Here is a 12,848-nt window from a genome sequence, read left to right on the forward strand (position 1 = left end):
ACCTCAAAAATATTAATCCAGAATTGCTTCTATCAAAAGGAAATGCAGGGATAAAGAGTGGAGCAAGAGACTGAAGGAAAGGCCATCCAGAGACTGCCCCACCTAGGGATCCATCCCATCTACTGACACCAAACACAGACATTATTGCTAATGCCAAGAAGTGCTTACTGACAACAGCCCAATATAAGAAGCCAGCCCAATACTGAAGCAGAGGTACACAGCCGAACATTGGACTGAGTGCTGGGACTCCAATGGGGAAGTTAGGACAAGGACTGTAGGAACTGAAGAGGTTTGCAACCTCATAGGAAGAACAATAATATCAACCAACCAGAACCCTGTGCTCCCAGGAACTAAACCACCAACCAAAGAGTATACAGGGGCTACCCATGGCTCCATCTGGATACATAGCCAAAGATTACCTTATTGGGAATCACTAGGAGGGGAACCCTTGGTCCTGTGGAAGCTTGATGACCCAGGATAGGGGAACACTAGGCCACTGAGGCAGGAGTGGGTGGGTGGGTAGGTGGGGGAGCACCCTCATAGAGGCAGGGGGAGGGAGGAGGGAATAGGGGACTTGTGGAGGGGAAACTGGAAAGGGGGATAACATTTGAAATGTAAATAAATAAAATAACCAATAAAAAAAAAACATTCAGGACAGGAAAGAAAGAAAATTGTATCAACTGGCAGTCTCACTAAATATAAGGAGGAGTACACATATGTGGCAGGCAGATCATTACAATTTCCAAAAAGACATACAACACGTCCTTGTGAATCTGGTGTAAGCGTGGATTGGACACCCACATTCAAGTTAACTAGTATATGTGTAGTTTAAACATGCACTACTAATGACAGCAGGATGGATTTTTTTTTTAGGTTTTTATAGAATTGCTTAGGAGGCCACAAGTGTTTTAGAAATAATATTTTTCAAAATGTCAATGGGGTTGGTGTTTTGAATAGCTTCAGGTAAACTTATAACTGTATATCTCCACACAAGGCAGATTAGATGGTGTTAAGTATCCCAGAAGCAGGCTGGACGCTAACCACTGCAAACTCAGAATTACACATCTACTTCAGTCAATGGCTTTTCAAAATTTAATTACTTTCTAAGGTAATTATTTGAACTATTTATGTCCTCAACGCATAAGCATATGCAGAGGTTTTTAGTGTTGTTTAGCAACTGCAGAGTTGCTCTTCCACATAATAGCATTTTACTCAGTATTAGCATCTGTGTACATGTTATTGTGTGTACACACACCGTGTGCAATTGTGTGCGTGCGTGTGTGCATGCGTGCACGCGCGCACGCGTGTGAAACACACATGGGAAGTCACAGAGCAACCCCAGCTAGCTTCAAATTACTCCCAGTCTTATTTTTTTTAAATAATTTCTCATGAAACCTGGAACTGGAAGTTAGCAAGCCTGGACAGAATCCTCCCATTTCCCATCTCCCTTGCCATGATCAGCTACTGACAAAGGTAGAGGAGATCACAGCCTGGGTTCTTACGCTTATACATCAATCCCTTTACAGCCGAGACACTGCAACGTATCAAACTATACATTACTCACTTAAAGTTCTTCAGTGTGCTTTTTATATCACTAGCATATTGGCACTATTTGCTTAAAAAATAAAAATTATCCTGAAACAAAAAGCAGTGTTGGGAGTGACAACAGAAAGTCTGTATGATAACTTAAACAATGGAGATAGTGTGCTAAGGTAAACAGAGCTATTCCCAGAAGTCGTAAGTTATTAAATAATGGAAATCTCCTTGAGACCCCAAAACAATGCAGGCAATTTTTGACTGACTACCAGAACTAGGCAAGGCTCTCTGCTATAGACACCATACATCTTGACTTCAGGATACAGTGAAACTGATCTGGAATTGGTGTGGAAGCTTCCTCCTAGGAGGCGGCCCTGCAGTGCTCCACATGGAGCTGTTTAGACTTCTGAGGGTACACAAGGCAGCTGGGCTGCCTGTGTACAAGACTACTGGATGGATGCAGAAGATGAGCTTACTGGTACAGGACTCTCCAGTCTGTTATGAGGGTAACCCACTGCTTTCTCACTAGATTCACAGGGGGAATTGAACTGTAAATCTGGTCAAATACTCATGAGGAGGTCATAAGTCCTAGTGTGGAAACTGCTGCTGCTGTTTTCTACATGGACACGATATGAAATGGCTGTCATATTACCTTCTGATAACTGTGTTCACACACTCTGATAAAGAAGCTTCTTGTTGCAGTGGCTAGTGGTGACTATAGAAACTTATAACTAATAGATAATTATTGAATGTCCAGCCATACATGGGGCATCGGTATCCTTTTCTCCAAGGCTCAGGGAACATTATGGAAGAGAGGGCAGAAAGAATCTAAGAAAGAAGAACAGATTGGAGGTATGGAATGCTGACCTCCAGGAATGACATGAGCTCCCAGCAGCTGTGAGGAACTAACTGCACAAGGTCTGTACAAGATTGGGCCCATCAACAGCTTGTCACAAGTAGGGAGAATCTCATGAAGCTTAACTCTTTCTCAGGAATTTGTAAGTAGTTAGCAGTTGATGTAGCTGATCAAGGAGCTCAGGTTCCTGAAAATGAGGAAACACATTTGGAAACCAAGGAGACATAGGAAACCCCACAACTAGCAATGTGCAGAGTGAGAGACCTTGAGACACTCAGTCCTATATGGGATGTCTCCATCAAACCTCTCCCCTTGGGGCTCAGGGATTCCCGTGGAAGACGAAGAGTGTAAGAGGCAGAGGGGACGGAAGACACCAAGGAGAAAAGGCCTTTTAGACACAACCAGACTGAGACACAGTAACTCACAGAGATGGTGGCTGCATGCACAGGGAAGCTATCTGCAACTGATAATCACTTGCAAGAGAAGAATTAGTTTCTCTGCTATGGAGCCTTGCTGAATATATTAAACACACTTAAGGGCAAGCTCCAATCCCAGCAATAGATGGCCAGCACTAAATGAACTCAATAAATCATTTTTGGAGGATTTTTTGTTTGTCTCACAATGATTTCTCTTGGCATTTAGTTTTAATCTTACTAGTCTTTTTCATACATATTATGAGGTTTTTGTTCTATTCTGTTTTGCTCTATTCTGTGGTTTTTTTTCCCTTTTTTGCCTGTTTGCTCATTTTTAAAGAGAAAAGGAAAGAAGATGTGAAGCTGGATGAGTGGGGAGTTGGAGATGACCTTGGAGGAGATGAGGAAGGTACAATTGTGATCAGAATACATGGTATGAAAAAAACTAATTAAAAAAAAAGACCTGAAAGTAGAAGGGTAAGGGTTAGAAGGAGGAAGGGGTTTATATGTAGTAGGAGGGAGATGAGAGGGAGTGGGAGTACTTTATTAAAACATGGTATGTATATATGTATGAAATGTCATATTGAAACCTATTATTAAGCATAATTAATATCAACTAATGGGAGACATGAAAAAATTGGAAGCAACTTACACAAAACCAAGGAGGTAAGAAAAAGCCTTATCCTTGTGAAAACCCACTCGTTTGTCAGTTAAGAATACAACTAAAAACTTTCAGTTTGAACAGAGTCACCATCATAGGTGGACAATGATGCTCCCAGAAGAGAGGTTGTTAAATGACAATCTCAGAGCCAGGAATACCCAATACCTCCCTATAAGTTACTAATCACGGAGGTCCTAGAAGTGCCTGAACAATGCCGGCCATTGTCATCCTCTTGGTCGCCACCATAACTAGATGGTAAGTTTCTAATGCTGAATATAACCTGGGTTGTAGGACTCAGAGAGAGAAACTAGGAACTGATCCAGAAAATTTCCCCTCATTGATTAGCTTTCAGGGTGCTGGAAAGCACTATGCAGGTTGCAACACTGACCTGTCAGGCAAGCTGTGTGATAGTGGCATGATGTGTATGAGACTATGTGTATGTGTATTTCTGATTGGATATAAGATCTGCTTCATAGGATGGATTTTATACCTCATGGGTAAACATGATCAAAAGCCTATGGCTGGGGAGACTGTAGGCCCTAGGCAGGAGCCTAGTGCTATGGTTTTTACTAAACTGGCATCCAGTCAAACTGCATTCTAAAGAATTTTGTTCACACCCATGGTTATGCTGTCCTCCATCTTGTTCAGAGGAGCTTCTGGCCGTGGGCAGCAGTCAGTGGAGGAAGCATAACTGATCTAAGTGCTTAGAATACGGGATTGTGACTGTGAGTGTTCAGCTGTGTACAGGGCATCTCTGCCACCCTGCTGTTCCCCAATCAAGAGGACAACACTGGAAGAGGGAAGGGAAATAAAAGGAGGATGAGGAAGAGAGCAGTGGAATGCTGCCTTCTAGACACAACTCGGATAGTGTGCAATCATGAGCACATAGCAGGTGGCTCTTGTACCAGAACAAGCCATTTAAAACTCCAGTATGATGGGGTAGGAAACCAAGGTTCTTACCATGAGCTAAGGAGCAATTGGCATCTGAGGGCTGCTAGAGGAGGGACAGCATTTCTTCTTTCAAGTTCTAGCCTTTGGTGGTGGTTATGCTAAGCAGATAGACCCAAATACATGCATTCAAGGGGCATCATAGACTGGACTCGTGGCATTTATCTATCTATCTATCTATCTATCTATCTATCTATCTATCTATCTATCTATCTATCTTACAAAAAGATGTTGTTGTAAAAATATAAAAATAATAATGTATTGTGGTCTTTTATCTCACTAGGTCTAGCACCTCAGTGCCCCCAAGATATCTGCTAGATATCTTGGAAGAAACACATCCCAGCCTCACACTTTCCTACACTCAAACCGTCACATAAAAGAACACACAACACAATAACCTTTGACCCACTTGGTAAGATATAATTGCCCACTTAAACATACAAAGCCCAGTACCATCCATCCCTTGAGAACATTTATAACAACCTGTAAATACACAGAGCAGAATCTTAACATCATCTGCCATGGCTTCTCACCCTCTCCTGCTCCTGTCTCCTCCTTCCCGTCCTAGTCTCCTCCTCTTCCTTCAAACTTCTCTCCCGCCCATCCTTCCTTCTCCTCCAATGACAGGCCTCCTTCTATCCTGTACCTGCCCCTCACCTGTACTTTACAAATTCAATGGGGAGGTGGTTCTGGTGAAGTCACCTTGGGGCAGTGGAATTAGCATCAAAATACAGATAACTTCAGGGCAAACCACAACAACAACAACAACAACAAAAAAAAAGAGGCAGAGTTTAGACAGAAATGTGCTAGAGCCTGAAGGGGTATTGAAGGAGGAACGCGGAAGGTGGGTGTGATCAGCATAGTGCTATATCATAAGAAATTTTCAAAGAATAAAAGAGAATTTTAAAAGAGAACATGAAGCACCAATTCCTGACACTGTTAATGATGCTCTGTTACGCTTGCAGGCAGGAGCCTAGCATAACCGTCCTCTGAGAGGTTCTACTCTGCAGCTGACTGAAACAGATACAGAGACCCACAGACAAACATTAGACAAACATTAGACAAACATAAGCCATTAGAAAATCCAAGTCAAACATAAGCTCAGGGAGTCTTATGGAAGAGTTGGGATAGGGACTGAAGTCCCTGAAGGAAACAGGGACTCTACAGGAAGACCAACAGAGTCAACTAAGCTAGACCCTGGGGGCTCTCTGCCTTGTCAGGGCTCTGTGGGAGAGGATGAACCTAACCCTGCAGAGACTTGATGTGTGATCATGGGAGAGGGGGTGCCCACTCTCTCAGAGGAGAAGGGGAAGGGGGTGGGGGAAGGGACTGGAAGAGGGGACACCATTTAGGATGTAAATAAATAAACAAAAATTTAAAACTCTAAAAAAAGTAAGAACTTAGAAAGTTAAAAAAAAGAAAACATGAAAACCACTAATTTTATGGCTGTCCTTTCCCATTATATTTCTAAAAATTTTATAGTGTGTTATACTAGTATATTTGTTACTCTCATACTTTGGAATAAAAACATACAAGTATAGAGACAAACTACATTCTAAAATTTCTGGTGACCACAAACTTTACATGGATGCTACATCTATTTCTTGTGGGCTAGATTATCATTGTAAGTAATTTTAAGAAAAATTCTTAAATATGAAATGATAACAAAAGGAAAAGAAATCAAAGTGTATAACTTGCTGGGAGGAGGATAGTACACCTTCCCTGCACCCAGTCAGCCTGTGTATTCAGGAGTAGGCTGATTCTGTTTCTGTAAGTCAGGGTTCCATTGTATTCCTTTGTATTTTCTCTTCATAGATTTAATCATTGAGGAGGTTTCTGCACATGATAGTACAAGGATATGAAAGCAGTGTTCTCATACCACCCTTACCCTTTGACTGCCATACTCTTTTTATGACAATGACTACATAGTGATCTGTCATGCAAAATTAATTAGGCAATTTCTCAGTTTGATTAAATTCCCTTTCAACTTCATTGGAAGCAAAACGCTGGAAAGCACCCGATGAACAGGAGGACTGTAGCCTACTTACTAACCGTCCACTCTATGGCTTGGAAGGAATAACAAGGATGCTTACTGTCCACTCCTCCGTTGGCATGCTCAACCATCCACAGCACTTGCTGTTGGAATGGAGACCCGAAAGGCACAGCGGCCTGTTCAGGCAGCGCAGTGTAGACAACGTATATACAGCATGAAGGACGGGAAGGGTGATCCTCTCCATCCTGTTTGTGCCTGCCACTCCTTGGCAGAGCTTGACATGTCCAGGGGAGCATGTTACCCTAGTAGGATGTCACACTGAGTGTCACTAATTATCTTCGGAAATCACTGTTAGAGGTGGTGGCAATAACCATTTTGAAGTAAAACAAACATTAAAAAAAACTAGGTTCTAATAACATGTTTCAATTCTCTTTGTTTTGGGGAAAATATATCATGGTGGTCAAAAAACATGTGTATGGGTTGGGGATTTAGCTCAGTGGGTAGAGCACTTCCTAGCAAGCACAAGGCCCTGGGTTCAGTCCCCAGCTCCAAAAAAAAAGAAAAAAAAAAAACAAAAAAAAAAAACCCAAAACCATGTGTATACACACACACACACACACACACACACACACACACACACACACACACACACACACACACACACACATACACACATACAGGTTAAGGAAAGTGAAGATTCTTTGTAGTTTTATTTATCATTCCCATGATAATGAATGAAGACCAGCACCATACAGAATCATCCCTAATTTACTAGTGTGTTGAATGACATTGGTTAATTTTCTAATGCTAAACCAGTCTATATTCCAGGAACAACATCAATTTACTCATGACTACAGTTTTAAATAAATCTGTATAAAACATTAAAAATTTATTTTTCTAGTCATTTGGTACACTAATCTTGTACACATAATAATAATTGAAAAAACACTAATTTTCTTTATTTACTCTCTGTCTGGTTTTATAGTAAAATCACATAGCTCAGAACACAAGCTGTGCACCTGCTCTCTTTCTTAGTCTCTGGAAAACCTTTTACAAAGCTTAACTTTCTAGACTACTTGGGAACTGTAATCTTAAGTTAATCTGTTTTGGTGGCCCTTTGGGAGAAAATTTTTAGGAATTTAGTTATGGGTCTATCCATTATCTTTACTCTTAGGCCTAAAAATGACACTTTCTGGGAATTTGGTCATTTCCCCTGACATTCCAAATGTATCTGACACAGCACGCCTCTTTTCAAATTCTACAGCTCCTGAGACCATATCCTCACCCATAGGTAACAATGCTCGCATGCACCAAGGCAGGCTGCTCAGACCAAATGTGCAGGTTAAGTCACCAAGCTTCACTTCGTCAGACCACTGCATGGCTACTTCTTTCCAATTCATTGATTTCTAGTCTTCCCACTTTGGGGGCTTAGATTTCTTTACGTTTGTGTTAACTGAATTCCCATCTCCTCTGTTTTATGTAAGCATCTAAGTACTTAGATTTCTCATGAAGTACCCCTCTCCTGATCTGACATACTTAATTATCATTCCATTCTATACATTTTACAAGTCCCACTACAATTTATATTTTCAGTTGTGGGCTGCTTGGAAGGTTGCACTGAAATTTCCTAATGGTTATTGTTTATACAGTTACTTCTTTAAACCTTGGAGCTAATGTATGGCTATGTGATTACATTCTGGCCCTGGGATAAAAAGAAACGTGTGTGTGTGTGTGTGTGTGTGTGTGTGTGTGACTTTCAGGTTTCATTAAATGGTGTATACATCGCTGTATCCCTTTATCTCGTTCTTTTACTACTTCTAATCAGTCATAATGACCGCAGATGGACGAGGCAGGATCACATTGAGGCAGGCAGAGCAAAAAGAAGAGCCTGACTCCTAGATTCGGCCATGACTCCATCCTTCCAAGAACTCATTATGCTTGAGCTGCTACGAGAAACTAATTTCATCTTAATGAATGCCCACTATTATATGGGCAGACTGTGATATTGTAGTCATGCCAAGTGTCAATATTAGAATCCGAGACTCTAAAGTACCAAGGTGTTCATAGAAATAACATAGAGGGAGATGTGTAAAGTATGTGAAATGTGAATGTATGCTCTATAGTGAGTCGCTGTGACTTCTCCTTCAACTTCTTACTTTCTCACTAGTCCTCCTCTTCCTCTCAGCCTTGACCTCCATTTACTGAGTCTGTTAGTCCTTTATTGGAAAAGTGACACCACTGACTGTTCTCAACCTTTCATTTTCCCAAGCACATTTCTAAAGATGACTTTTATCCATGTTGCCCCTTCCCAGCTTTCTTTACACGCACCACTCTGTCATGGGCAGAGCGGCCACACCCTGTCTTTTTTTTTTTTTTTTTTTTTTACCATATTTCAAAACACAGGTAAGGGCATAAAAGCCATTAACAGCTCTCTATGGAATTAAAAAAAAAAAATCTAGCACTTCTCAGCTCCTAACCTTCATGCCCAAAGAAAAGCTAGAATTCCTCCCAAGGATGGCTCAGCATCCAGTGCCAACCAGTACAAACTGCTTTTCAAAAAGAAGTGACTTGTACCTCGGGTGGCTTCCCCCAAACTCTTTGCTTTGCATTTCAGTCCCCGGATGATAGCTCTTACTACTGTAAACTGTGCCCTTGTCGAAGGCTGCAGCGACTCTCTCCTGAGCAAGCATGAACGGCGTGGGAATGTGCTTCAGTAGCTTTTGCCAAGCACACCCGTCTGGATGCTCAGACCCTACCAGATCTCTACGCTGGGCACTGTTGTTGATTTTGTGAAGTTCCAACTTGCAGAGAACTGACAGTCAATGATTCCTACTCACAGATAATTAAGTTTGTCTACTTGCAATTGATTTAATATTTTACTAAGGAAGAGCCCAATTTACTTCAGCAATCCTCCTCCTTCCTCTCTTCGTCCCTGCCTCTCCCATTCCCTTCTCCTCCCCCTCTGTCCTTCCTTCCCTCATCTACTGTCTCCGCAGTTCTTTTGAATCAATTATAATATCCGGTTCATGCCATCATTAAGCAGCTAAATGAGCATGTTTGACAGAAGCTCGTTTTATGATTACACAAGAGTCATAACATCAACTGTCTTAAGAGTATTGGCGTAACAAACCCCATGTTCATTTCTATTACACCCTCATGTGGAAGCCTCCTTTGCCTCTCTCTGCATGACACTACCAATCCTTCATACTGCACAGATAAATCTGTCCTCCTCATCATGTCTTCAAACTTCAAAACCTGTAATTTTTATGATGTGCCCAGACACAATGTTGCTCTAATTTATTCTACCAATGTCTCTTTTGTAACGGCGGCTGCGCTGTGCATTCTCTCTCCCACTCAAGTCCCGGGAGCGGTGCATTTTACTGCCCGGCAGTAACTCACTTATATGTAAGTGACATCTCAACTCAATCTGACTACAAGCTCCTTAAGGGCACCAATGACAGCTTATTTTCCTTTTCTCCTCCTTCAGTCAATGCAGTCCCTTCAAAGTGCCCAAGAAACACACAAATTCCATATTACCACTGCCAGTAATCTAAGGCTTTTGGTCCCACATTTTCTTCTGGTAATCACTTATTTTTATTTGGTAACCAACTTGCCATATTTTGGCTGAAGGGGTTTCCTTTTAAGGAAAACTCTGTAAACAGAGAAAATGGTTGGTACTTATTAAAATGCCAAATAGTGTATGGTACTATCTGGAAAGAACCAGAAATTAATTAATATACTTCTGGGAAATTTTCCCCTCAACTACTGAACTGATATCTACACTTTCATAGCTATGTATAGTCTTGGATAAGATTAGGGTATATGGAGTTCAACACTTTTCATGCAATGCAATGTCTACCATGTATATGTGGAGTTTTTGACAGATCCTAAGGATTCATTTACAAACAACACATACTTTGAAATCCAAGGAACTTATTTGATGGTGAAGCAGAATAATAAGAAATGGTAGACGCATAAACAGACAGGTGACAACTGTCAAATGACATCATAGGATGATGAAGAAACAGCATGCTTTGGGGTATCAGAACTAGCTAAACCCTTAAAATAATCAATCATCGGTACCCCTAATGGAATAATGAATGCCAAGTGACATCCCTCCCCCACAACACACACCCGGCATGTGACTCTTTCGGTGACCTTCATAGCCACAGCCAAATGTGGGACACCAAGATGTGCCTATGGTCTAGAGGCTGAATTATGAGAGAATAATAAATGATTCAGATTGCTTTCAGCATATTTGATTTTATGGACTATAAAATACTTTATCAGTTGAAGAGCCCACCAAGTGAATTAAATTCTGCTTCTTATAATGTCACATGAAGTCAAAAGACTTCATAATATTTGAGCATTAATATTATTACCAAGCATTTTAATTTTTATGGTTTTACTTATGATAATTATTTTTTTGAGAAAACTGGTACTGTACCAACTGCAGACCATTTAATCATTTTTATTTTTCTCATGATGACTTTTAATTTTTACCTTTGGTTCCAGGGGACCTTTGTAAAAGACCTTTAAGACTCTACTGCGTGATACTTCATTAGGAAAGGTGTTAGGCATATGAAAACCCAGCAAATACAAGGAAATGACAAAGACTTTGCATTGATGTGACTTTTAGCTTTGGATCTCACACTGATACAGTTCAGATATTTAAACAAAAATAACACGTGACCACAATGATGATGGCAACCCAACACTGGGCTCCAACGCTTCCCCAAGGTTTTTCTTTCGTCAGGATGATTTGCTAAAGTTATTTTAGCATTAGCCATTTTTACAGGTGCAGAGTGAAGACACACCTTTCTAGATGTGCATATACAGGACTTTGTGCTTTCAGTCTACATCTGCAAATACACATATTGTGATTTTTTTCATGTTTTTAAAAGAATATTCAACTCGTAAACTCGTCGGCAAGATACTCCTGGAACACAATAAAACCGTGGAGAAAGACAGATACTGCACTCCTCCATTCTGTGACACTGAAGGGGGAAAGGGGAGTGAACTTTTTGAGCGGTCCGGTTAAGTCAAAGGAAGAAATTACTTAAGAGTTTAGACAGTGTCACTTAATAAAAACAGGCCCATTTATTTCTATTTCTTAAAGTACAGAGACTTACTTATTAGCTTTATTGCTTAAAGAAGTGTCATAACTTTCTGTACATTAAAAATTTACCAAAAGAGAAATCCCAGTGTTCCCAAGATACTGTTAGTACTTAATGTAGTTTCCTAATGACTGTTTAATGCAAAAATTATACATGTCCAGCATTTGTACCAAGGCTTTATACACTGCTATCTCCTGCCCCCAACAAGAGCACGGCAATCTTTACTTCTTCAAATATGCCTTTTTATCCTGCACAGTATTTTGCCGTAAAGCAGTACTCTACTTTATTCTACTGGTTTTCTAAGGTGCTGGAGACCAAACCCACCCATTGCATATGCAAAGCAGGCCCTTCAGCACTGAGCCACACCCCCAGTCCTATTTTTTCTGATTCACATGGCTGCTGGGAAGAAATGCTTATCAAAGTAGAACAGGTGCATTTTCTAAACCTGGGAATGCAGAGAAGAAATCACAAAGTATAACTCTTATCGTACAAGTACCTGTTGTGTGTGTGCTGTTTCGTGCATCTGTTTCTTGGTTGGTACACGGGATTTGGTTTCTTGAATTCGCTTTCATTTGGAATTACAACATAAGCCTCTCCTACCATGACCGCACTCTGCGGTGAAAATGCTGTACTTTACCTACTCACTTCAACTGCAGGCACGTGGTTTCTTTCTTGTATTTTAAAATTCATCATTTTTAAATAAAATAAATGCAATCATGTACTGCTAACAGCTAGATGCTTAAAATTATTCCCCAATGCTAGGTTTCTTCAAGTAAAGTTGTCGTCACAAAAAGGTTAATCCAGTTTCATGGATTTCTTTCTTAAAGGGGGAGATAATGATGAAAACTGAAAACAATGTTAAAGGTCTGTACTTTGCTGCTCTGAGGTGACACGCAGAAACAATACACGGCCTGGAGCGTAGTTACACTAATCCCTTTCCCCACAGCGAGCACATCTTGGCATGTCCCTCCTGAGACAGCTTCAGCTCCTTCCATACAGTCACAATTTTATTTTGAAGTTTTCATCCAAAAAGTTTACATCCACCTACCTTTTAGATGCAGTTTAGCGCCTTCCCCACTTTGGATCTTAGTGGTAATTTTAGAAATGCTCTCTGGAATTGCTTCCAGTGGTGGGCTCTGAAATCCACATCAGAGAGCAGTAATTCTAATACAAGAAGGAGAGGGCCCCCACTTACCATTTGTAATGCATTTACTCGGTCCTGCAAATGAAGCAGAATTCAGAATTGTTAAAGCAATGCTGTATGCAGGCAGGGTTTTCTGTCTACCTATCATTAGCAAAATACTATGATAAAAATGGAAAACTT

At 40.7% G+C, this 12,848-nt stretch overlaps 1 protein-coding gene across 1 annotated transcript in view; it reads right to left on the reverse strand.

Moving 5' to 3' along the window:
- Cep128 (centrosomal protein 128) overlaps positions 1–12,848 on the reverse strand; it is a 348,062-nt gene that overhangs the window by 46,140 nt on the left and 289,074 nt on the right. The window contains exon 22 of the mRNA XM_032908227.1: positions 12,720–12,743. Coding sequence (XP_032764118.1) covers positions 12,720–12,743 — 24 coding nt within the window. The remainder of the gene's footprint in view (positions 1–12,719; positions 12,744–12,848) is intronic.

Source organism: Rattus rattus, chromosome 7 (genome assembly GCF_011064425.1).
Source record: "Rattus rattus isolate New Zealand chromosome 7, Rrattus_CSIRO_v1, whole genome shotgun sequence".
NCBI lineage: Eukaryota > Metazoa > Chordata > Mammalia > Rodentia > Muridae > Rattus > Rattus rattus.